The sequence below is a fragment of the Coturnix japonica genome, chromosome 9, assembly GCF_001577835.2.
Source record: "Coturnix japonica isolate 7356 chromosome 9, Coturnix japonica 2.1, whole genome shotgun sequence".
Taxonomy (NCBI): Eukaryota; Metazoa; Chordata; class Aves; order Galliformes; family Phasianidae; genus Coturnix; species Coturnix japonica.
Genome location: NC_029524.1, coordinates 18717038 through 18744001, shown reverse-complemented (window position 1 = coordinate 18744001; position 26964 = coordinate 18717038). Strand labels below are relative to the sequence as shown.

The following is a 26964-nucleotide window of genomic DNA, read 5'->3' as shown; positions in this document are numbered from 1 at the left end:
CATGGGCACCACAGAAACATCGCATTCAAATGGTTGGCCTGACATCAGGACTGCATAAGTTAATTAAAAAGTGATTAACTTTTCTGCTCCCCTTGTACTCGTCTCCATTCAGCATTCCAATACACTGAAATCATTAAAAACAGCAGAGAGTTTGCTTTAATGAGCAGGCAGCATAAGAATTCGGCATATTTTCACATCATTTAGGCAAAAAAGATGGGGAAGCACTGTCCCATAAGGTGATTACTTCCTCCAGATGAAATTGTAAGGCCCAGCACAACCAGAAATCTTATGAGAAATGCTCCACCCCACACCACATATTTAAAACCACAAGGTAACTGCTTTCATTTCTGTTATTATTCCTTGTCTGTTCATCTCCTACCTCAAAGGAAACAGAGAGCTTTAGAAGAACTAATCCATTCTCCCCTTTCTGGTCACGTTGTGGCTTGCACGTGACAGCAGACTGGCAGCAGGACAGCCAGGAGGGAGCTCAGTGCAGGAGGCAGAAAGGGGCAAATCACACAGCAACCAGCAGCAAGACAGAACCAAAACCCTTACCAAAACCCAGCAGCTGACCAAAGTTCTCATTGATAGAAATATGCTGTTGTTACAGAATATATAACTAGCAAACCAATTTATTTTTTTTGTTCACATTTTTATTACAAAATTACACTTTCATTTAATAGTTGCACAACCACCAGATTGTTTTGATATCAGTGCTTCATGAAATGCTCTGATCTTGTTCAACCCCACTGAAGCCAAGTGCAAAATCCATCCTGATATAAATAGTTTTCCAGCTGAGTTCTTCAAACATAGCATGAATTAAGGTATAGCTTGTTCTAACGATGAAGTGAAATTATTCAAAATCAATTATAACACAAAAGGCATCCCAAATTAGAAGCTCACTGAGCTTACAACTTAACATCCCAGCCCCAAATGGAAATCCATGCATCACCAAACCAAAGCAATCAGACTCTGAACACTTACTTTAGAGGAAAAAAGATGAATTTCCTCCCTTCCTGTCCTGTGCAGAAGCTGCTGCTGTTAGCTGGGATTACCAACAGCAACCAGAGTAACCACAGCTGAGGCTGCTTCACCATCAGACCTCTGCCAGCATCACAGAGACTTCCAAGCACAAAGAGCTCACTGCTTCTTCTGCCCTTGCCTTTAAAACCAGCCCCTGATTCACCTTAGCCACTGCTTTATTTCACATATGTGGAACAGCTGTGGAGAAGGTAATGACTTGCTTGGAGTCCTCTGGAGGAGGGAAGGCCTTCCAGGCTGGTGCTCAGCTACGGAGCTGTGCTCCTCTCTACATGTAAATGATAACCGAAGAGCTCTGTGCCAACATAGGATTAATGGAAGTAGCTTCTCGTTGGGTTTTAAAGCAAAGGACACACTGGTGATAATGCTATTTTTCATAGTTGCATGACTATTCATATAGAGAAATAGAAATTTATATAAATGTATACATATATAGATACACATATACATTATGGGCATATACATACATACATATATACACACAGTGTTATCTACACATACACAGACTTGTATATACATATATATAAATATATATATACCCACAAATATGCAGGCAGCTTTCCTCTTTTTATCTAGCTACAGTTATAAATGCTCCCTCCCCCACAGAGCTAAGACGATCTGTGTTGCCTCTGCTGAACTCCCCATGGTTGCCTTTCCATCACGAATTAAATATAATACTCATTATCCTGCAATTCTGGTTCCTGAGAAACTTGGCAACATCTCTGAATGACTTCAGATGCAGCAATTTCTCCCCCATTGCCTCTGCTAACCTATTCCAGGAGATGCAATATGCTGCTAAGATGAAGTGTCCAAAATGCTAATATGTCTGAGAAGTGCCTCCACTGACCTACATTAAGAATGTAGGTCTTAAGGTATACATTTTTAGCTTTATCACCAAAATGCCCATATTTTAATAACAGTTCAAAGCAAGCCATATGCCTGAATCTCACTGAACTTACAAAAAAATGACTTCTACACTTGAACATGCTAGCATATATACATATACATACACATTTAGAGACTGTATATACGTATATAATGCACACACTCAGCATCATCACTTTCCTACACACATCAGCCCCTCCATTTCAGCAGAAGTAACAACATAGGAGGCGGTTACTTCTGCTTTGAGCTAGCAGCAACTAATTTTAGGTTGTTGTACACAGAACACCTTTGCATTATCCCTGATGCGTACCTGTTAGAGATCCATCTTATCAGTGCTTTGTGCTCTGAAGGCTTTAACAGACTTTGGCTGGCTTGCAGGGCTGGCAAAGCACAAGGCATGTAATACCACCGTGGCTAACCTCAGGAGGCTGCTTACAAAGCTGAGTTACAGGTAGGCAATCCCGTCGATACATCTTACAGAATGAAGTCTTGAGGTGTAAAACATCACTCTACAGAAAAACCCAACAAAAATAACCATATTTTCAATTGGTCTCTGTTTCTCTCGCATGGTCGATGTGCAAACCGAGGCGTCACAACTCATTGTCAGCCAAATGATTATTGTTGCATGCAGGCAGGGAAAAGCAATGTGGAAAATGCCAACAAATCTGGAGGCTGCCTGAGAATTTGGGCTCAACGTGGGGCAAAAGGGGTTCTGTGAGATATTTGTTCACCTGCTCTAAAAGAGAGGTCTCTACAGGAATAGTGTGCTGCCACTGACTGGCCCTGACGCAGTGAGGTGATTGACTTTGTGGTGCTGTTTGCATTGCTAGCCTTGGCACAGTTCTTACTTGTGACAGCTTAACCCAGCAGTGCCAATGCCATTCCTGTCATCAGCACCACCAGCTGCAGTGCCATGACCCCACATTGCCCACAGGAGGAAGACACATATACATAAATACACACATAAGTTGCATACACCCACCTTCCTCACTTTGTTGGCTTAAAGCTAAAGGGGATAAATGAAGACAATGAACCATCACTGACTCTTTGCCTTAATCAGTGAAGATGGCAGAACAAGGACCTGATAGCAAGGATTTGCCCTTTCTTGGCATAAAACACTAATATAAACTGGATCTGAAAAATATCTTTACTTGCCATATTTCTTTGATTGCCAATACTATCCACTTTCCAAAGCAGCCAGGTTTTTGGGTCACTGCAAGAAAACACAACAGAAGTGATGCCACAAGAAACGACGCTCTCTGATGAAGAAGAATGCATTAGTTATATATCTTTTCCAGCAGTGCTTTCATGAGGACCGACCAGGTGTGCCCTTACAAGGCAGTTTAACTTCATCAGTAAAGCTCTGGATGAGTTTTCAAAAGAACTCAGAGACCAACAGCCAATGATCATTACCAGTGCCCAGCTTTTTGAATGTTCTTTTTTTTCATAGAAATGCTACAACTTGGTTTTTCTAAGTGCTCATTGCTGTTCTAACCCTTGTGCCACGCAGCTGTGAGGGACCTCAGGTCTTTGATTGCTTGGGGTGAGAGCTAACGGTGCAGCAGGTTAGCTGGCCACATCTGGCACTGTAATCCCACTAACTGAAACTCCTTACATCTTCCTTTGAGCCTAACACAGTGGGTGCTCTCTGGAATGAGAAGACACAGAAGCATGAATGCATTGCAACTCCGAGCTCAAGAGGCAGTTCCTATGCAATTTTGAGCATGGCTCCTTCATTCTCCAAAGCAAAGAGTAGAAAAGAGAGATTTGAAAGTCCTACTAAAAAGTATTCTTTGGTGAGAACTTTCACACAGCAACATTTTCATTTCTCCAGTGATAGCCTCATTAAAAGCAATCACAAAATGACAGCAACAAAACTATAATTGGCCTTGATTTCCAAAGCAAAAGCATCCAAAGTTCAATAACAGACCTCTGTTCAAGGATTACTCAGATAACTGTCATGAAAACCATGAGCCATTTCATTGTTTTAGGACTGCTCTTTCAGGAGTCTCAGCCAACAATGGTGCCAGGTGTCACCACCAGCAGAAGGGACAGCAGTGCCATCACACATGCCATGTCTCAGGTCCAGCAGTGACTGTCTGCAGTTCAAGAACCCCTGTTTGAAACCATTCAGCACACAATCTGCATCCCTACAGAGAACCTCCCTTCCTGGTACAGTGCTACACAACACGCCCAGCTTCCACGACACGTGCCATGCAAAGGAACTTTGCTCCCATTTGTCATGGTATCTATTTGTATTCCCTGACTCATAGAGGTTTGACCCTTCACTAACCTAAAACCTTTCTTCTGAACTCATAGAATATATAGGATACTCTTAAGAGATTTAGGCAATTCCAGTAGAAAAATAAAGATGTTAGAAAAAGTGAATGGACATTCAGTACATCACATGCTCAGTACATGACACATGACTGAGCTCTGAATATGTTATATTGTGCTATACCCTCTATAATTATCTAATCTTTTTAAGGCACACAACTTCTTAGTATTGCATATATATACATCTTCCTAGTGTCAAAAAAAATAATCCTTCACCTAGAATTAAAATCCTTCACATTCAAAATGCAAAGACTGATGCAGCATCCACTGTGCAGAGATTACCCAGTACAACCCTTAGACGGGGAATTCCAACAACAAAACCACAACAATATCAGCAGATTTAGAAGAAAAAAATCCCACCACAGGGGAATGTTTCCAAATACTTTCATAATGATAAAGATAACCCACATCATATCACACCTGTAACCTTCTGGTGGTCATGATCTATAGCAAAACTGATGGTTTCAGCAGTCACCCCTATCTCCCCCAGTGACCTAAAGAAAAGTACAAATACACAACTTTAAAAGACCTGGGAAGCTACATATGGGGTGAAATTCCTCTGCATTTCTCGCATGGAAACAACTGGGTTGAGTTATCCAACCCACACATAAGCTTATTGTAAAAGTCAGATATGAGGAAGTCAGATTTTGAACCAAATCCTGGTTCAGCAAAGAGGAATATGCAATGTGCAGCAGAGCTTATCCATGTTGTAAGAGCAAATGCTGTTGGAAGAAGTGCATTTCTGGAACAAGTTCACACCTAAATGGCTGGTGTGATTGCCAAGAGCCATATTCTCAGGCTGAGTAATGCAGATAACCAGTGAACTTCCAAACTTACAGCCAGATGCTGCACACTCCGTTCACGTGAACACTTCTGCTGTAGACAGAGCCAATTTATCACACGCTGTTCATGTGAACCCTTCAACTCCATTTGAAGTAGGTACTTGAGTAAAGAAGGAGCACAGCACTCAACAGTTGCTGCTAACACACATCAGCCTTCCAGAAATAGAGACCACTGCATATTGACAATCTGTAGAGGCCTTTCTGTCATGTTGCCGTGTTCATAGGAGTGAACACAAGTTGGCCATAACTGCTTAAATCTACATCTGCACAGAAGACTTGAAGCCTGGTCTGGTGGTTGGTGACCCTGCACACAAGAGGGGGGTTGAAACTAGATGATTATTGTGGTCCTTTTCAACAAAGCCATTCTATGACTCCATGAAAAATGGGTGTTTGGGGTTTTTTTTTCCTGGAAAGGTCCCTGACAACATGCCGAGTTACCACAGCTTCACTCAAACCCACTGACTCTCAGAGCAAATAATGTCTGCAATCACAGAATCCTTAGAGTTGCAACATTCCCCTGACCAGGGCAGTACGCCTCCTAGCACCCCACAACAGACTCCACGATGCAGTGTTCACTGTGGGAGTCAGACTATTCACACCACAATAACTAACACCTAACACCACTACTGGCACAGCCAAAGATCCATGCAACGATGTCGCAAAGAGATCTTCTGACCCAGCCAAAACATCATCTTACATCAATGCCAATACCAAAGAGATACAAAAGAGCACTGAGCACTGTGATTATCATCTCTATTTCCCTGCATGCAGCCGCTACTGGCTGGGACTGGGACTTACCTGGTGGTTCCTGTCCTCTTCACCTGTAAGGAAGAACTTCAGTACAGTCAATAAGTAAAGCAAACACACAGCAACAGATTTACAGCACGGCTCTGAGCACCATCACACATGGACCTGCTTTAGTCGATACCACCTGTTTGTCATACACCATGCTAAAATACAGAGATATTTATTTCAAGCACTATCCCATCAAACAGCTCCAATGTGAAGGTGGGTCACTTGACTTTATTTGGTTCCTTCCCAATATTATTAATGATACCAGTAATACCACTGATAAAGATGATAATCCCTGTGAATTAGGAGCAACCCAGTCACGGCATGTAAATATCCACCCATCACACATCAGAGATGATGGACCCACTTTCGTTTCCTGCAGTGGGAAGCAATGCTACCACCTGCTCAACCTCAGCTCAACACAATGAAATAGCAAAATAGAAGTCATCGTAATATACATCTGATATCACAGTTATGTATTATCGACATTTCCAGAGGGAACCATCCCCAAATGGTTCCAGTGAGTCCCCAGCACACAAGGAAAAGGAAGCTTCCTACACAAGGAAAGAAAAATAACTCGATGTAAGCCAAAAATTATCTCTTTTAATACAAAATTCCATCGTCATAGAACAAATTTATTTCCACTGAATAAATAGATTTCCTCACCAGCCACGGGTGAGATTGCTACCTATAGTTATGCTGCAATTGTCTTGCCTTTCTGCGTTTTAATTAAAATATAAACACTATTTGCAACTGGCTTTGCTATATTTGGATACAAGTATGAACACTCGGAGTCTGATGGCATCGCCAAATGTACACAGCACCACTCTCTCAGTAGGGGTTGTACTTTAACCTGATCCGTACAGCTCCACGTGCTCCTTGCATGTTGCCTTATCAGCGTGGTTATGATTATCATATTACAGTGGTTATCATAAGAAGGATCTGGCCTTTGCACTTGGATGTTTATTTTTTTTAACACGTCCATGCTCTTCTACTGTGCATCAAAAACAAACAAACGAAAAGAATCAACCCAACAACCACACAGAAAAAAAAAACAAATAGCAACCAACAAAACCCATAAAACAATCCCACCCCCACCCCCCAGCACACTGGAGCTGAACACAGCTGTTATAAAACATTCAGCTCAATGGAGGGATCTTTGAATTTATAGCAATTGTTTTTTTGTGTTTTTTTGTTGTTTTTTTTTGACCAAGGACACGGAGCCAATGCTGAATTGCAAACATTTGGAGCTGTCCCTCCATCTCAAAGCACACACGGCTACTGCCAAGGCTCAGGAAACTACTTCTGTCGCACCCAGATGCTTCTCCAAGACGGACTGACAAAAAGCCTGCAATAAGAACACTCCCTGAAGCCATAAATAGGGGCGCTCGGGGTGGAAACAAGCACTCACAGTTTTACCTCCATTAAATGCATTGTGCTGGGTGGAAGAGAGTTGCTCCCAACAGAGAGGAGGGACAGCTGGGTCTGAGATGACACCAGGCTGCGCTGGAAACCCAAAAGGGCAGAGATCCTCAACCCCCCTAACACCAGTCAGATGAAATGCCCTCGGAGAGATACAATTATAACGCAGGGCGGGGGAAGCAATCTCAATTCACCTGGATAAATTAACGATACCCCATGAAGACAAAAGATATTTAGAGATAAGATTCGATCGCTCTCTACAGCATTCAGGCATTAGGGCTGCACCTCACCCCGATCCGGGCTCTCCCCTCCGTGCCTCTCCTCCCCCCTCCCCATCCCATCCCGCTCAGAGACGCCCCGAGCTGCGGGGCCGGAATCGGATCGGGACCGGACGGCAGCGGCTCAGCGGAAGCCAGTATCGGTGTTATAGCACCACCTTGCGGCCACGCGAAACCGCCGCCACCGCCCGGTTCGGGTCCGCCGGGGCCAAGATACCGACCGGGACTTCCCCCAGCAGAGACAACCCCACATCGTCTTTGGTCTGGTTCCGCTTTCAGCACGGAGCGGCTGGGGCTTTAGGCATCCTTTTCCAGCTCGTTCCGAGTTTCTTTTTCCAAAATTGAAATGCTTTATGGTGCCCTTTCCCATCCCCCTTCATCGACTGCGATGAAAACGGCAGGAGCACATCCAGCGATGCCCCCCTCCCGCCCCCCTCCCCGGCTTAGCAGCAGGCAGAGGCAGCTCTTCTCGAGAACAAGGGCTTAAATTCGCTGCCTATTTTTAAACACACGGGAAACTGCCATCAGCGCGGCGCATCGTGGGAATACAGATTGTAAATCGGGTTTTAAGAAGTCTCGGGTGGTATCTTGGCGAGAGAAGCTGTACAGGGTTTTCTCTGTTAACATCACAGTGCATTGAACCGTTATTAATAAAATAGCTCTCGAGGTTAAAGTGGGAGAAGGAAATCTCATAGGGGGAAGCTGAAGTTTAAGGTTCAAGCTTTGTAGTCTTATATATACATATATATATATATATATGAAGATATATATACATATATATATATATGTGCATGGGTTTGTTTTGTTTTCAAAACGTTTTATTAGGAAAGCTATACCAGACGCATCACTGTACAATGATTAAACATTACCTTTACAATTTATATTCACTTGAAATTACAGAATAAATATAAGCACATCGTTGTACCTCGGTGTGTGCGTGTGCATGGATGTGGGTATGAGAGAAAAACATTAAAAGTGCTTCCTACAAAGCTGTTAGTGACAAGTGCCCAGTAGCTTTTGTTTGTTTGTTTGTTTTTCTTTTTCCTCATTTTTTTTTTCCTATGTATTTGCGTGTTGCTTTTAGTAGGAAAGTGCGGATGTCCTCCAAAGAAAAACCATGGCGTCACGACGAAGCGTCACCGCGCATCCCCCCGAGGGGTGGGTGGGCCACGTGGGGACAGCCCGGGGCTGCGGCCCCGCACCGCTGGGGGGGGGGCACCCGTAGGGGGGCAGCGGGATGGCGGTGCGGGTGTGTGTGCGTGCGAGGGAGGGGGGGAGACACGAGTAAGACATTCGAGCAAGACCCTCCCCTCCCTTCTCTCTTGCAGTTTCCAGGCATGCAGCAAACTGCGCTCGTTTGCTTCTTTGCAATCGTTTTGTTTGTTTGCTTAAATAAATGTACAGAATCTGTGCCATGATGGGCAAGAAGGAAGCGAGCCACAAAATGCCATCCTCCCTCCCCCATCCCCTTCCCCTCCCCCTCCGAGGGAAAACAGAGAGGGAGTTCGCTGCAAAGAAAAATTAAAAGGGGGAAAAAAATGAAAAAAAAAAAAAAACAAAAACACACATGGAATTTACTTAATCAGGATCAATACAAAGATCCCCGATAATAATAATAATAATAATAATATACCTTAGACATGGCACAGTCAAAGTCTCAGTTTCAGTATAAAAAAATAATGATTGATTAACATCTGCTGGCAAAAGTCTGCGAAGGCACTTCGTCGATTAATGATCTGAGAACGGCCTCCCCCCGCTGCACATCTGGCGGGGGGAGCACAGCTGGATCCTCGATCGCATGCGGCGGGGCCGGGCGGGCGGCGGGGCGGCTCAGAACCGATACGTGGTCTTCTCCAGGACTTCGAGGTAATCCGGCTTGGTTTGGAGTTTGGCCCTTAACTCGAGGTATTCGCTTGTGGGGGTTTGGTGGTCTGAGAAGCCCTTTCCGGCCGCGAAGAGAAGGGTTTCCTTGAGCCTGGCGTCCTGCTGCAGGTCCGGGTATTGCATGCCAGGGGGGTGCACGTGCAGTTCCTTCAGCTTGGGCACGGTGCCGTACAGGCAGTCCACGAAGCCCACGGCGCACGGCGGCCGCTCGCGGTCCCGCGGGGCCCCCCCGCCGCCGCCGCCGCCGCACCCCCCCGCCGCCGCCCCCCCGGGAGCTCCGGGGCCCGCCGCCAGCCCTCCGCCCGCGGGGTGCTGGGGGTGGACGGCGACGATGGTGTTGAGCTGCGAGCTGGACACGGCCAGGCTCCACTCCTGCTCTTTCTCCAGCAAAGTGCGGTAGTTGGTGCCCGGCTCCTGCGCGGCTCCAGCGGCGGCAGCGTGGGAGAAGCGCTCGCCGCCGCCCCGCAGCAGCTCGGCCGCCTCCCCACCGCCGCCGCCGCCTCCCCCCGCCGCCTCCTCCTCCTCCTCCCGCGGCTTGTAGATGGGGTTGTTGCACATCTGGGTCACCGGGTGCGGGATGTAGTCGTAGACGTGGCCCGCCGGGGGCGCTTTCTCCGGGGAGCGTTCCCCTCCGCCGCCCCCTCCGCCGCCGCCGCCGCCGCCGCCTCCCTCCTCGCAGAGCCGCGGGCAGCGCAGCGGCACTCCGCCCAGGTCGGCCGCCTCCGCCCGCGGGCCGCGGAACGGCAGCTTCCGCCGGCGGCGGCGGAGCACGAAGGCGAAGAGCCCGGCGGCCACCAGCACGGCGGAGAAGAAGAGGACGAGGAGGCTGAGGATGAGAACGGACAGCGGCACGGCGGCGCCGGGCGGGGGCAGCTCGTAGGCGGCGGCGCCGGTGGCGGCGGGCGGCGGAGGGGCGGCGGCGGCGGGGGGCGAAGCGGCGGCGGCGGCGGCGGCGGGGCGGAGGGCGGCGGGGCAGAGCGCAGCCAGCTCCAGGGCGCGGAGGTCGCGGTCGGCCAAGCGCTCGGGGCTGGCGCACACCACCTCGCCCACCACGCTGACCGAGCTGAGGGCCTCCAGCCACTGCTTGAGCGGTACCAGATCGCAGGTGCAGTCCCACGGGTTGGACTTCAGGTCGATCTGCACGATGGCGTGCAGGTGCTCCAGCACCCCGGCCACCGGCAGCGCAATGAAGTGGTTGTTGCGGAGGTTGAGCCGGGTCAGCGAGGTGCCGGCGAAGGCGTCGGTGGGAAGAGTGCGCAGCAGGTTGTCGTTGAGGAAGAGCAACTCCAGGTTGGGCATGAGGCTGAAGGCCGCCGGCTGGATTTCCCTGATCAGGTTGTACTCGAAGTACAGGTAATGCAAGCTCTGCAAGCCCCGGAACATGCCCGGGGTGAGCCGCTCGATGTCGTTGCCGTTCAGGTAGAGGCTCTTGAGATTGGGTAGGTTGATAAAAGCCCCGTCCTGCACATAAGAGATGCGGTTGTTCCCCAGGTGTAAGAGATCCAAAGAGGAAAAATTCCAGAAATCGGAGCGGTAGATTTTCTGTATCAAATTCCCGCTCAGGTACAGCTTCTTGGCATTCAGGGGCCTGGGCAGGAGCTCGGAGATGTTGTGGAAGCCCCGCTCCTTGCAGTTGACCGTCAGGCCCAGGTCATTGATGTGCAAGCTGCAGGAGCAGCCCGTGGGACAGATGATGGGGATGGGGGGCCGGGTCTGGTAGGCGGCCACGGGCGGCTGGTTGGGCCCGGGGTACAGCCCACGGGGCGTTGGGGGCGGCCGGGGTGCCCGGGGCTGCTTGGTGGGCTTGGGCTGCTTGTTGGACGTTTTGTACTCAACCGAGGAAGCGGTGAAATGGAAGGAGGACAGCATGGAGGAGGGCTTGGTGGGCCACGCATTCTCCTTGCTGGAGGACAGCTGGGGGATGCCCAGGCTGGCTTCCACCTCGGAGTCGGACAGCATGGGGCACAGCTTGCTCCGTTTGATTTCCCGCAGGTCCTTGCCGTGGAAGTGGAAGGGGGTCTCGCAGGTGATGTCCCCCACCAAGGCGGTGTAGGGGATGCGCTCCAGCCAGCTCTTCAGCTGCACAATCTCACACGTGCAGTTCCACGGGTTCTCCTCCAGCTGAATCTCCATCAGGCTCCTGCCAATGTGGTCCAACATTCCGCGGTACGAAAGCACTTTCAACCTGTTCCCACGCAAGTCCAAGTGGGTTAAGGACACAGACTTAAATAGGTTGGTGGGAAGCATGGGGATGAGATTGTCATTTAGGATAAGGACCCTCAATTTACTTAGGTTTCGAAACGCCCCGCTTTCAATCCGCTTAATGACATTGTAATCTGCCTGCAGATATTCCAGACTTTCCAAACCCAGGAAAGTGTCGTTTCTGAAAATGTCCAATTTGTTCTCGTGCAAATACAACCTCTTTAGGACCCGGAGCCCATTAAAAGCCCCTGTCTGAATGTCCTGCAGTGCATTGTTTCCAAGGTTAATGGACACAGCGTTGTTTAAGTGAAGAAAACTGTTGGTGTACAATTTCCTCATGGAATTCCTCTGCAGATAAAGTTTAAAAGGTCTCGACCACGACTCTGTTATCTGACTAATATTTATAAATCCCTTGTTGTCGCAATGTATATGGAAAAGGCTCTCCTTCACTTCACAGTAGCATGGATCAAAGCAAGGCTCATCCAGTTCCTCCGAGTCCTCTATCAAGGGAATGGGTGTAGTCCATGCTAGAGCAATTGTGCTTAGAAGAATTATCCACCACATCCTTCCTTTGTGAAGCGTCTCTGCCGAGGAAGGTTTCATCATTTGTTGACGTTTACAAAACTGCAATGGGAAACAAAATGCACATTTTCAGTATCTCTGTCCTGTCCCGCTCCATACACCCAGCCCCTACCTGCCAGACTTGTGTCAGACTCCTGCAAAGTTCAGCAATGCTTCACTGGATGAGGGTGTCAGATGTGTGAGCCTTGCCCTTATTTATATCTAAGAGATGTTAAAGGTTTAATCACGCGATATCAGCCTCCCTCCGCCCCCCCGGGAAGTGCCACCTATATAACAAGGAGAGCACATGCAGACCCTACAACAACACGAGCACACAGCAAGACGTGTTGCATCTCTGCATGTGTGTTCCACCACGGCGTTCACAACCACATGTCGTTGCTACTTGTTTGCAAGGCTTAGAGCCATCATCGCCTGCATGGATACAGGGATGTCTCATCAGTGGGATTCTCTACCGTAGCACCACAACTCTCAGATTGCCCGAGGAGGTTGTGGATGCCCCATCCCTGCAGGCATTCAAGGCCAGGCTGGATGTGGCTCTGGGCAGCCTGGTCTGGTGGTTGGTGACCCTGCACACAGCAGGGGGGTTGAAACTGGATGATCATTGTGGTCCTTTTAAACCCAGGCCATTCTGTGATTCTCATCCATGCAAACTCTCAAAGTTACCAAATTCCAGCCCTTCAGTCTCTCTCTCCCTGCCAGCTCCGTGCATTCTGTAGGTAAGTTGGGAGGAATGTGAGGTTTGCTGATGTCCCTGCTAGAATGCTTCTCTTCCAGCACCCCCACAATGTCTTTAAAGCAGCAAATGGTTACAACCCCGATCTAAAGGAAAACATTCCCCATCCAAACACAACCACAAAATTACTGCAGCTGGTAAATTATCAGACAGATACATACCACATATTAGTCATTTTAGCTGATTAAAGCATTTAGTGATGATTAATCTTGCTAAAGCACATGCCCATGCGTTCAGCAGATCTAAGGGGAAGTGACAGCTCGGAAGCAGCCAGGATAGAGCGCTCAGCCTGCCTTGGGGTAGGCTGTTCTGTGCCCCAGCACCAAGCAGGAGACCCGGTTAGAAAGCTGAAAGTGGAAGAGAAAATGCCTTGGCACTTACCAGCCAGTAAATTATCTATCCTACTATATGCGCTTCCAAATGAAGGCACCGTTCTTCTCCAATCAGATGAAAATAATACTGTACTAATGAGATGCAGCTCCTTCAACATACGGTTTCCCCCATCCTTCCACCCGATATTTTAAATGTATGGGCACAGAGCAATGCTAAGGGCGGTGAGAATAGCGGCAGTGATGCAGCCTTCCTCGATTCCCTGAAATCCCATTGGAGTTATTCGGAGCGATCATTGCTTTTAGTCTTAATCTCCCAACAGACAAGGTCCTTTTTGCCTTCCACGCGTGAGAACTGGAACGTTTTGCACCCCCTTCCTTCTCTTCCCCCCTCCCCATCCCCGTCCCCAAACTTAAGAGCAGAAAGATGCGTTTAAGGGAGAGAAATGCCAAAGGAGAAGAAATCCTTCGGATCAACTTGCAAATGAAACCCTCCCCTGTGGGAAAGAGATGGTCGGAATCATGAAAAGAGAAATACCCTCTGCAATTAAAGCCAGCATCTAATTGGGGAGAAGGGAGAGAGATGAGAGCTGTATTGCAGTATTGGTCTCTCTGTCTCCTTTGCAAAATATTAGCCACTTAAGTTCTTTCTCTTCTGTAATAAAATAATAATAAATAAAGAGGGTTATTATATCTCCTTTTGGGGAGAGGGGGGTGTCTCTGACCCTACGAGGAAACAAAAGGATCCAGAAAGCCGTACTTACCGGTCTGCAGGAGAGATTTTAGCACATCGTTACAGAAAAAAAAATAGGGGGGGGGGAGAAAGGGGAGGAAAAAAAGCCCGAGTTTAAAGCTTGCTGTTCCCTCTGCCTCTCCCTCTGCCTCTCTCCCTCTCTCCACTCCTGCTGAAGCTGAAGGGGAAAAAAAAAAAAAAAAAAAAAAAAAAAAAAAAAAAAAAGAACCGAGCCTGCGACGTGCTGGGAATGCAATGAGCCCCTCAATGATCTTCTTTAGGATGCAGAGCTGCTGTTTGGCACACTCAATGGAGGAGGGAGCGGAGGGGCTGCTGCAGGCTTCAGCCGCCGCCTTCACCGGGCAGCGCGGAGCGGGAGCGCCGGGGCGCGGCGGTGTCGGGTGCGCTCCTTCCCGGGTGTGTGCGGTGTGTGCAGTGCGTGTGTGTGTGCGTGTGTGTGTGTGTGTGTGTGTGCGCGGCGCTGCCCTGGATCAGGCTTTTCCACGTCATGAAAATGAGCTTCAAGAAGGGGAACAAATGGAGGGGGCGCGCTTGGCACCAGGTCGGGGGCGCGCATTTGGGAAGCCCTGACTATACATTTTTTTTTTCCCTCTTTCCTTTCTGCCTTTTTTTTTTTTTTTTAAGAGGGAAGGAGGGGGCTGGTTGGCGGAGAGGAAGTGGGAAATGAGCAGATGGGGGAGGAAAAAAAAAAAAAAAAAAAAAAGAGCAAGAAGAATCAGAGAGGAAAAAGCCGCCGGGATGGGTCACAATTGGCAACCCCTGCTCTTTTAAATAATAAAAATAAAAATCCAACTCTGACGGAAATCAGAGATGTCCTGACTGCGGGGATGCGGCGGGGAATGCGGAGCTGTCCCGGCTCGGCCGCTCCGCTCTCCGCGCACCGCCCGCTGCTCCCCGCGCTGCTGCCCGTCCCGCTGCGTCCGGCCCCGCAGCTTCTCCAGGACCCAGCAGCCTCCCTCCCTCCGAGGAAGCAAAGCCCAAAACCTGGCGGCGGAGAACACGCGGCACCTCTCGCATCCTTCCTCTCGGCTCAAGACGGGGCGCGTTCCCATGCGCGGAGTTTGCGCGGAGGCGAAGGGGCCGGCACCTGGCAGCCCCGGGGAGCCGCAGGCAGGTAACGGGGCTGCGGGGCGGGGGGCGCGGCCCGCGGATGATCCGCGGAGGGGAGCGGAGCGCAGCGGGAGGCTTGCGCGGATCCACCCGGAGCTGAAAGTCGCGCGATGCGCGGAAGGAACCGCGGGCTGTGCCTCTCCTGGGTGGCACCCGCGGGTCCTCTCCTAGATAGGTCAGGTCAGGGACACGGCACCCGATGTCTCCTGTATCCCTAACGTCCCTTCTGTCCCCGGAGCCTCTCGTATCCCCGCTGCCCCGCGCATCCCTACTTCCCGCACCCGCGCACGCCCATTGCCAGGCACACGCAGCTCAGCGTACCCCGAGCCCATCCCTCGAACCCAAACTCCCCCAGTGCTCGGCCGGGAGAACACTTAACTGCACCCGCGGTTCGGCATCGCGAAGTTGTCGGGTGGAGCTGCAAAGGCGAGGAGCGCCCAGGGGTCCTCCCGCCGCCCCGCCGCGCTCTCCGCGGACAGGGGCGCAGCTTCCGCGCCCGCGGCCGGGCACCATGTTTGCCAGGCTCCGCCGCTCTCCTTCGCCGGTGCAATATGGACGCGGCGCTCCCTCCTAATTAAAGTGCTGCATCATTCGTTTGGGTGAGGCGGGAGCGACGTGGGGTACCGGCAGGCAGCGTGCACCTGGCTCCCCTTTAAAACAAAAGAAAAAAAGAAAAAGAGGGGGGAACGGGGCGGGGAAAAAGGGCAATTCGCTGCCGATTTGGTCCTTCTCAGCCGGTTGTGAGAAGCGACCTCTTCAACCCCCGCTTTCGGGGATCGGAGGGGCTGCACCGCCCGCCCTGACCTTGCACGGCCGCTTCCCCGGAGCGCAACTTTCCCCAACGCCCCCGAGCGGCTCCCGTCCTTTCCCCCCGGCAGAGCGGCTGCCTCCGAATTTGGGAGCTTTGGCCGGAGAAATTGGGGCAGCGGGGCCGGGGGTGCCTCTCCGCGTTCCGACTCCGCTCCCACCGCCTCCGTCCAGCGCTCGGCTTCCGGAGGAAGGGGGGGCTATCACCTCCCCTGCTGTCACCTGCGGGCGAGCAGAGGGAGGAGGTGTGAGCTGGTCGTGCTGGAAACGCTATGTATGTCAGGTATGTCCCCTGGTGCCTGTGACCCCCGATGTCCCCCCGGGCAAAACCCAGACACGACCCCAGGCCATTGCTCGCCGCACGCTGCCCCCTCCCCCTCCACCCCGTCAGCTCCCAGCCTTTGCCTAGGCTCTGCTGGTTGGGGGGGAGAGGGGGGAGAGTGATTGGCAGGAGCTCTGGCTCAGGGTATGGCACTATGGCACTGATGTAACTGAGAATGGGACGTCACTCGCTTATTAATAATTATTATTATTATTGGCAAGTGAGCTATTTCCTTACAAAAACCTATCGTGGAGCTGATGGTGAAGATTTGGGAGCGAGGCTGGCAGGTGCCCTCCTGTCTGCCTCTGTGCAGCCTCAGCTGTAATTCCTGAAATTCACCTTTTCCCCCTCTGAAAAAAATAAAAGAGAAAAGTCCTGGACAAGTTTTGTGACAAATTAGACAAGGATACTTGAACAGTTATTGTGCCTTTATGAAGGTGTCATTATGGCTTTCCAATTCCACCAGAGGCGACCATTCCCCCCACTGCAGTCATTGCAACGCAGTCATTTAATGCCTCATTCAGTCTGCAGTGTAAACCAACTCGTTCCTTCTCTAATAGAAGTGGCGATGTTTGAAAGAAAGAGGGAGTTTTCCACCAAAGCTCTGCCCGTCCACAAAGAAATATTCTGATGGTTAATAGTCTCTTCTGTCTAGGGCAACGCACGGTAAAGGCAAAAGCAATAAATAGAGCAAGGACAAGGGAAAGTATGTTGTAATTATTACAGATGGGAGCTGCTTTCTGGCTCTCTGTATTTTGCTAAAGCTGGGAGGTTCTGGATTTATGTCTTGCAAGGATTTCATGCTGCCAGGGCCTGGGCTGTGGCTGCACTCCTGCCTCCAAGCCCTATGGCAGCTCTGTGTCCCATGGGTGGTGACCCCGCTTTTGTCCCCATGGGATTTCCATGCGTCTGGTGTGTTAAGATAAATGTAGTTAAAATTGAGATCCTCCTTCTCTTCTCTTTTCTTTCCTTTTTTTTTTTTTTTTTTTTTTTTTTTTTTTTTTTTAAGATAACCTGTCAAATGAAGTTTTTGGTTTTGTGTATTATGCATTGTTTAAATCGAGCAGTATTAGTGTCTTTGAAAACGTTGACAGTGGGAAATCAGAATGGAGACCTACAGCAGTCAGTGGAGCGGCTTATGAAGCTTAGCTTCTCCTCTTCCCCCTCTCCCACTTAGTTCATTTATCAAGCAGAGAGACAGAGAAAGAAAATAATCAGTAGGATTTCCCTGCAGACATTGTTTGGAAGGTGACAGTTCCATTGAAATCTGCATCACATTGTCCCCATTTTTGGGGGGAGCCATGCCCTCTGTCATGCCAGTGGCTTAGCTCCATGGCCAGAGAGGTGGTGGCGCATCCAGAACTATCTTGTATCCCACTGTCAGCACAAGGTTCCACTACCTGCTGTGGGGTTGGGCTCAGCCAAAGCTCTGTCCTTGTCCCCACTACAAGGTGGGCTACAGAGGGCCCCAGGTCACCCTCAGCCCATGATGAGCTGTTCAGTTGAAGGCTAGCTTCCTTTTCTCCACAAAGAACTTGACATGCCATATAGGAATAGCCAGGATGGATCATTTGAGCTGCAGAAGCAGTTGTTGAATGAGAAGGATATGTGAGAATTTTAAACTGGTCTTTTCCAGCTGGAATCCTTCAGGCTGGAGAGCCTCTTATGTTGAACTGCCGCTCCCAGCCACAGTTTTTGCTATTAGCCACCTCATTACCAGCTATGTATTATCCTGCAGAATAGCAGTTGACGTTTCCAAGGCCATACCTAGTGTAACCGATGCATACAGCATATCACCTTTACACAAAGTTAAGAAATGGTGCACGGATCAAAACATTCATATTATACTCCTAGTGCCAAAGTTCTGGGCTGCTGTAAGCTCAATGGAAGGACACTTGGGTTGGACAGAAGCCCCAGCTGTGCCCTTGCTAACAACGTACGTGTAATTGGTTTTCACTCTTGGGAATTTTTTTTCAGCAGATAAATTTTTCCCAGCATTCGATTCTATGAGTAAATATTAAAAGGAAAGGATGAAAGAACTACTGGATAGTATTAAAATAGAACAGCAAATACCAGCAAGCCACGAGTGCAGTATTTCCAACGGATTGTTATTAAAAATAAAAGAGAAAAGTGGGCAAAAGAAAAGGGAGATTTTTATGGATGAAATTGACAGTTCTGTTATCCTCACCAGATCCTGACATTTCAAGATCAGTTTTTATCTAATGATTCAACGGCCCTAAATATTTCTTTCCAGTCAATCAGGCACAGCTATAGCTGTTTTCCCACCTCAGACACGTAAGCCCACATTATTTTTTTTTCCAAGCGTGCTGATATTTATTAGAGCCAGTGTCAAAAAACTTCGCACTCCATTTATATATGAGCTTCTCTTTGGCCTTTATTAGGATGATGTACAGCCATGGTTAGGCATGCACGGCTCCTCTGACAGCAGCCAGGATTTCGTGTGCGGATCAAAGGTAGAATAATTCCCCCAGGGCACGTCCTCTGTGTGAGCCAGAGTTATGAGCTCTGCTCCAGCACAGGGCGGGAGCTCCTCCAAGTCACTCTGCAGCCCATCAGCTGCTCTTTCCGTCATGTCAATGTGCTGCATATTGTTAAGCTTTTCTTTTCAGTGGGGTTATTTTTTAACCTGGTGGCACAAATACAGGTTCTGATGTCCTAAATGAGGCTGCACACAGGCCATGCAAAGGTCTGATGTGGACTCAGAAGCGTGGTGTCTGCATCTCTCCTTCCATGTTTTTAAGATCTCAGTGAAAGGACACAGGGATGCTACTACACTTCCATACAGAAAATCTTGGATAACGCAAATTCTAAAGAGACATTCATGGCCAGGCTGGTTGGGACCCTGCACAGCCTGATCTAACAGTTGACCACCAGCCTATAGTGTAGGGTTGGAACAGGATGATCACTGAAGTTCCTTCTAACCCAACCCATTCTCTGATTCTATCTATTCCAGAATAACCATTTGGGATTATTTTTACATGGATGCACTCTGCATGTAAACTTTCCCTTTTGCACTCGCTAGTTTGCTTTCGTGGTTTCCTTTTCACCTTTTGACCATTCTTCTGTGCATCCCGGCTCCTTTATTTTGCTCGGACACATGAAAATGGAGATAACAGCACACACTGTAAGCAACAGCATGGATTTTCAGGGCATCCGGATTTAGAGTTGCCAGAATTAGAAACATGAGCCCGCTGAGATCAGGCTAGGGCAATTCCCCAGTTCTGGGCCATAAAGCCAATCAATTTAAAGTGTAATAGAAGCCACTATTACTGCACCGGATTCTGTGTGAAGGAAGGCACTTACCGCTCATTTGGAAAGAAAAGCTCATATTCCAAATTGCTTTTTAGATCAGGTTTGATCCTACTTTTAGTGATGTCAGCAGCAACACTCTCGCTCAGCCTCGCAGTGCCAGAATTTTCCATTTGCTGCTCACTGCTTTCCCCATCTCATCCCTTGCTGCGCTCCTGTCAGCATTGCTCCTTGCAGTTCCCCAGTGAAGACAGTTGGGATGCAGAGATAGACCTTATCTCCCAGCTCGGAGACAGCAGGACGGGTCGTCATCTTAATCTCTAAGAGGAAGCGGTTCAACAGTCGTGGAAGAGATGGTGAGGATGTCTGCTCTGCTCCTGCACGCTTTGCTCTCCTTCCTTTTTGCTGCTGCTGACAAGTCTTCTAGTAGCCCCTTGCTGTTAACAAGAGGTGATCCTTCATCCTCGCTGGGCTCTGCTGTGAAGTCCAAGGGGACCTAACTCATTTTGTTTTCAGTTAGGTGTAATGGAAGCTGTGCACTAATGTAAGTCTAGAGATGTCAAAAGAGCCTGATTTTAGACGCTTGGACCTTTTCTAATGTGTAAAACCACGAGCCACAATACTTGGGCTTCTAGCACAGGATACATTAACACATTAGCATGCTCTTAAGATATTATTTTTATCACACTGATGTTATTAAACTGAGAGAGACGGAACCAGCAGAAGTACCCTGAGTGCAGCTCAGCCCTTGGCTCCAAGCTGACTGCTGGGGGGACATTGTCCAGCCTTTCCATCCTAATTAAGGAAGTATTGGGTTGTACAAGAGAAAAGAAAATTAGGTAAACATCATCTTTTCACTTTTACCACATTGACACCACAATAGGTCTTCTCCATTTAACATTTTATCTAACACTGAATTTCTTTCTCAAGGAGTAGGGAACCAACCTTTTTGATCACTACTTCCAGACAGTCGTTAAATGTAGAAGTACAAGAAGGATCACAGGTCAAGAAAGCCTGACCTGTGAGGAAGAAGCAAATTAGGAATGTTCCAAACACAAGAGTGAAAGAGCATGATGATACTTCTGAATTATATATGAAAAATAAAGGGAATACTTTGTTCCCTATGAGCAGCATCAGAGGGAGTACAAGAAATTGGTCTTAATTTGGACCTAGAAAGCTTCATTTCAAATATTAGGAAAAAGGTTTCTGATGTCAAGGAAGGCCAATGCTGACGTCGGGGTGGCAGAGCCACTGGCATAAGATTTGCCAGTGGCAAATCTTAAGATAAGATAAGGTGGTGGTGCCAGGAGCATCAGAGTGTGGGATGGGCTATTTATATATTTCTGTATGAGTACACAAAATAAACACATACATGCCTACATCCTTGAATGGTTTTATCTCTCTTTAACATTTCATAGAATCATAGAATGGCCTGGGTTGAAAAAGATCACAATCCTCATCTAGTTTCAACCCCTTGCTATGTGCAGGGTTGCCAACCACCAAACCAGGCTGCCCAGAGCCACATCCAGCCTGGCCTTGAATGCCTCCAGGGATGGGGCATCCACAGCCTCCTTGGGCAACCTGTTTCAGTGTGTCACCACCCTCTGGGTGAAAAACTTCCTCCTAACATCCAACCTAAACCACCCATCTCAGTTTAACACCAGCCCCCCTTGTCCTATCAAGGTTTCTATATTTAGGGACTTGATTTTCCATTTGTTTTCTGTTTTTCTGCACCATCCATCCATCTCCAGTTTGTGATCGAGGCATCAACAGCATCTTCTCAGATGGCCACCATCCCAAAGCTGGAATTTTAGGATGGTAACATCTACAAACAGTGCTGAGAATTGTTATTCCTGAATATCGAGACAAACCTTAGCTCATAAGAAGGGCAGAACTGTGGCATAATGTAAAATCCTTAACCATACTACTCAGAATCTCCCAGCCACTTTTGTAGCTTTAAACAGCAGCAGTTTCAAAGAGGGTGAGGAGCTTCCTTTTAGCTGTTGATTTAACTAGGCTTAAAATCCAATGAATAATTTGTGTGTAGTTCATCAGCTTGTGGGGCACACAGTGCCTGCGCAACACATAATGAGCTGCACATCCCACTGGGAAAGGTTTATGGCCAGAACATCACTACAGGACCGTCAACTTAAAACATGGAAGGGAATCAGAAATGAAATGAAAGCATACAGGTTTAAAATCAGGCCCATAAATACGTGTCACACCTGTCCTCCGGGTGCTCAGCAGCAATCAAGCTGTTATAAACCAAATACGTTCTCATAGCAGTGCTGTCTGAGCCGTCTTCCCCTCCGTGCTGAGTAGGGGACAGCCCCGAGTACCACTGCAAGGTCTGTGACCAAGGTGATATTAATACATCCTGCTAAGTACACAACAAGCCCATGAAAATACAAGGCTAATTATGTTCTACTGTGTTAACCCTCTTAGAAATAAAACAACGCACACTGAAAATAGGTTCACAGCAAGTGTGTTCTCCACCCAGCAAGCTGCTGCACTTTCCCACAAAGGTCACAGTGCCTGCAGAAGTTGTATCCCATAAGGATTAATAATAATAATTTACACTGTGGGACTGCCAAGGATTCCCTTTGCGTCGGATACCATGCAAACATAAAATTATAGACAGAAAGTTTCAGGCTGGTGACCAATGTGTGCTAAGGCAGCTCTGGTTGTCTTTCTTCATACTCCAAGTCCAGCAGCACGTGATGAATTCATGACATTGCCAAGTTATTAGTTTGAACAGGTGGTTTTCATGTTTTCTGGGATTTTTTTTTCCCCCAAAATAAGCTATAAAGAAGATCTGACCTTTGGGATCTCACTACAGAAGGCTCCAAATTACAGTGGTAAGGGCACATCCCATCCTGCCAAGCCAGGGGAGCCTCCAGCACAGGGATTCTGTTCACATCTCAGCACAAACCCTTCTCTTTGCCTTCTTGCTTGTTGAATTTTAAAAAATGGTGTTATTACATCCTTAAGTTATGCTGCTCAGGGTGGAATGTTAATCTGGGCCATTGAAGAGGTTGTTCTTGCTGAGGGGAATCTGATCATCCTGAAGCAGTTTGGGGCCTGCCTTGCAGAGATGTTATGGAGGCTCTCAAAATTCATGGTTTTCCTAGATCCAACATGGGATGGTAGTGGTGTCTCCCTGCTAGAACAATTTTGCTGCTGGGCTGCATTGCTGACACTTCAGGATTACCCCTGACCACACAGGTCTTATTTTTTTATTACGACTGAGAAATAGCATTACACTGGGTCAAAACATGAAGCAGCACAACAGCAAAACTGCTGAAAAACCTACAAGCGCACATATGTTGAGTTTCTGGTGTGCAGTGCAGATGGAGATGGCAGCATTTTTTCCCCCACTCTTTGCATATCTCTAAGTGACAGTGAGGTGGTGTAGAAGGAGGCAGCTGCATTCAATTAAAGAGAAAGGTAAAAGGATTTGCTTTGATTTTCATTTTGCAATTCAGAGCAGAAGGGAGATGTTTCAAATCTTGTGATGGAGCTCTTCAAAAAAGTAAAGTCCTGTACAGCGCAGCCCAGGTGTAGGGAAAGAGGACTTTACTAAAGCATGCATTTATTTCTATAGTAACAATTAACGTTTTGTGTCCTTTCATTCTATGATGGGTCGACATGTTTCAGGGCAAACTGCTTAGCCAGCTTTGTGGGGCACTGATGCTCTGGGTTCTCCAACACAGCCGGGGCACGGTGGATGCACAATGCCCCTACACTGAGTTTTCCCTTTTTATTTCTTCATTTTAATTGTCTACCAGGCTTAACTGTTTTATCTATTTGCCTTCTTTCCAAGGGAATAAAGCCGAGATAGCAATGAAAGCGCACAGCGATGGCAGTGCGCGTCTCCGCGTGTCCCCCAGGGGGCGCACTCCGACCGCGCAGCCGCGGCACCTCCAGGATCCCATCGTAATTACAAAGATCGTAACCACAGCAGCGACATTAATAATAGTCGTTAACGATAATCATAGTGCTATGATAAACAACTAAACCTTCGCTACTTCTCAGACAGCCTCCATCTTCACTGCATCCCTCTCTCTGGACTTTCCTCCCTCCTGTCTTTTGCTTGGAGCTTCAGGTTGAAGCTCTTGTCTGTTACAGAGCTGAAGCATCCTCCCTGCCACTCATACACACATACAAAGGTGGAACAAACAGGACAGGAGTAGGGACACAATAAATCCTTATAGGTCACCAGTCCTTCCCCTTGATTACTGACCTTTGCAGATTGTAAGGGTGACTAATATAAAGATGTAAACAAAGATGATGGTTGACAGTCAAAGGTTATTAGCAAAGGAAAACTCACCAATGTTGATGCCTTGACCAGAAAGCTGAGGCAGTCTCCATTAGGGAGCAATCTCCAAGAGATGCTGCCTCACTGGTGGTCAGCCCTTAAATGAGGTCTTGGAGGAGATGGAGTCAAGGTCCACCCCTTCCGGGAGCACAGCTAGATTACTCTCACCTGTGCTCCCACAGCTGACCCAACACTTGCCTCAGCTGATTAATCAGAGGTTCAAGCTGTGATTTCCCATACATAGATGAACACTGTTTTATGAGTAGTTCTTCACAGATATGTTTCTTGCGTACTGGGTGGGATGAGGGTTAGCTAAGTGCAGATCTGGCTGCCTCCTGCTGTTCTTGCCCAGCGCATGTCCTTATTTATCCCCACAGAACCAGGGCTCAGGCAAAACTTTAGCACCAAGCAGATTTCCCAGGTACACAGGTGACTGCTAAATTGCACTAAAGTTAGAAAGTCAAGTGAGGAGAGCAGCAAATTCTCCAAGTTAAGATAGCAGGTGAGTTAAGGTGACAGAATTTGTTCCCCACTCCTTCTTAATCAACTATATTAACTTATTTTTCAGTGGATTTTCTCCTTTTCTGAGTGTCACCACACCCTGCAATGCCAGGGTAATGTGTTAAGAATATTCCGATATCCAAGGAAGGTCATAGTCTTCTAATCTGTGCACAAGGAGGAAGAGAGAGAGAGAGATTTGGAGTTTATAGACAGCTGAATACTAACTTCAGTGAATTGGAAGGAGACAGGTGACTGTCTGACAGCTGTCCATCAGCATGAATGGAGACTGCTTCCATTGCAGCACTAGTGCTTCTGGAAACAAGAGCAGCACACCCTGACCATTTGAGCACACCATTAGTTTCAGGTTGCTCACAGGTTCCCAGGAAAGCCTAGAAAGGCCATGATGTCTCAGTCCAACACTACTATAGAACCTCATCTTATGTTATCATAGAACATATGTACTCTATGTACAGTGATAGAAGACATCATACTGCAAGAAATTTGCCTTACAACTGACAGTGTCAAAATGATCAGCTCTGGTGAAGGAAGAAAGGCATTAGATGTGTATATTTCTATCCCGTGTTCAGCAAACAATAGCAGGTTTTAAAGTGAATGTGAACCATGCAGGATTAGAAAAGATTTCTTCCTCCCATGTAACCCTGGGGGACCAAACCAGAACATGGACCACTGGTGGTAGAAGGGTTGTCTCAGTGTAAGGCTCCTCCTAGTAGCCCCTGTGCTAAATTCCCTATTTGTTCTTTCTTTCTTCCTTCCACTAAGGTAACCTTGCTCCAAGAGAAGGCAGTTTCCCAAAGACTCCTTGGCTAATTTTAGAAAAATGGGCTAACTTGCCCCATTTATTCTCAGTGTTAGGAGTGAAAGAGTCTTTCTGCACCAATGGCTTTTTCTCTGCTTGCACCAGTGTGAGCAAGGAACGAGTCTGACTTTAACAGAAGAGATAAAAATAAAACCAGCAATGGACAAAGCCAATTATATTCCCCATTGCCTAGGGATGGGCAACCTAATTTGCAACTGACAGTGGTTTGATGGACTGAACCATCCTTTTTCTGATCCAGCATTCAGAGTAATTTTTATGGTAAACCAATCATTATAGTGTAGGACTCTCAGTACTAGCAGCGTCACCATGACAAATTCCCAAGGCAGTGCTAGTGATGCTGCAGGGTTTTTTCCTCCCATCCTTCACAACCTGACATGCTCTGGGAAGTGCTGGACACAGCACACCGTGCCCTGTTCTCAGCATGAGCCCTGGGCAGAACAACCAGTGGGTTGTGTGAGCATGATGGTGCCAAACGTGCTGGTACCAGCACCAGGGGACACATTCCCAGTCTCACTGCTGTCATTTTGGTAGGGATGCTAAATTTAGTCCACTGGTTCAGAATATGCGTGCAGCACATTAAGCGGGGGGCTTAGCAGGGCACTCCAGCATCTTCATCTGTGATTGGCTCCAATTTTGCTTTTTTTCTGTGGTTTATAGGTCATAAAATTACAATTTTACTCCCTAAGGATATTGTACTAGTTTGTGTCCAACATCTGTGCACTCTAGTAATTGCAAGGGCTTAGTGCAGTGTCCTTATCTTCCCTGAACTGGGCTAGAAGTGAGGCTTCAGCCCAGCTACATTAGAAAGCACCCTACTCCATTGGAACCAGCTGGAATTTATTCTCATCATAACCTGAGCAATTTCTTTTTTGAGAAGCCAAATCACTGTTTGTTTTGTTTTTGTTTTTTTTTTTTTGTTGTTGTTTGTTTGCTTTTTGGAGATGTGGGATTCACTGTTCTGCAGTGTAAGTACCTCACACTGGGTTATATAAGCTGTGGTTTGCACAAATAGGAGGAAATAAGGAAAAAGTAACCTGGAAGGTACCTGCGGGGCTGAGATCCGTGGCTTTTGCAGACTGTCTGCCCTACATTCACCTCCCATCTCTGTGAGAGCACTCAGTGTACCCAGAAGGCTGCAGCTACACTTCTTTCCCCACATTTCTGCCTAGCTGTGAAATCTGCGCCTTCCTTCTTTCCACTCTAGTATCCAGCAAGGACTGATTAACGAATGATAGACAGACACCTACTATTGCTAACAGGAGGAACAAAAGCCTATAATTTTCCTAAGGCAGATCACTGAGACTGCTCTCCTATTGCATAGTCTTATCAATACCTCTGCTGCCAAAGCACAGCCTGAAAGGAGCGTGATTAAAGCTGTCATGTCAGCCCAGAGATGGTGAGACAGGGTTGTGGTAATAGTGCACCTTTGCTTCTGCTCTTTCCATGCTTTGCCTTCAGCACAGTGACATGAACATCAAAGTAATCATGCACTGAAACACTATAAGGAGCAAACCACATATTTCCTATGTTCAAATATTTGTTCTTATATCGATCAAACATATATATTGATTTTATCAGATAAAAGGAAATCAAAGTGAAGGTAGATCCACCTGCACATGGTTGTGTGTGGTTGCACATCTCTGTGCGTGCCATTTGGGAAGCTTGCTGAGACATGCAGAAATATTCTGCTATGGAGCCCGTTGGTAGCTGTCTCAGT

At 47.8% G+C, this 26964-nt stretch overlaps 1 protein-coding gene across 6 annotated transcripts; it reads right to left on the bottom strand.

Annotated features, from left to right (window-relative positions):
- Window positions 1-226: 226 nt before the first annotated feature.
- On the bottom strand, window positions 227-15985 carry SLITRK3 (SLIT and NTRK like family member 3). Of its 6 annotated transcripts, none has more exons than XR_001557323.2 (2): window positions 9231-15564; window positions 227-3139 (listed from the first exon to the last, which is right to left on the bottom strand). XR_001557323.2 is itself a non-coding variant. In XM_015872036.2 (2 exons), the coding sequence occupies exon 2, from the start codon at window positions 12287-12289 to the stop codon at window positions 9428-9430; it is 2862 nt and encodes a 953-aa protein (XP_015727522.1). In that variant the 5' UTR covers window positions 12290-12307; window positions 15571-15985; the 3' UTR covers window positions 6481-9427. The 6 variants fall into 6 exon arrangements, 5 of the variants coding, with proteins under 5 accessions (XP_015727522.1, XP_015727520.1, XP_015727518.1 ...); XM_015872036.2 differs by lacking the exon at window positions 227-3139 and adding an exon at window positions 15571-15985 and having other exon boundaries at window positions 6481-12307; XM_015872034.2 differs by lacking the exon at window positions 227-3139 and adding an exon at window positions 15571-15768 and having other exon boundaries at window positions 6481-13345.
- Window positions 15986-26964: the final 10979 nt, after the last annotated feature.

Coding starts and splice junctions, on each gene's coding strand:
- SLITRK3 (XM_015872036.2), bottom strand. CDS start 12,289: ATGATGAAACCTTCCTCGGCAGAGACGCTTCACAAAGGAAGGATGTGG.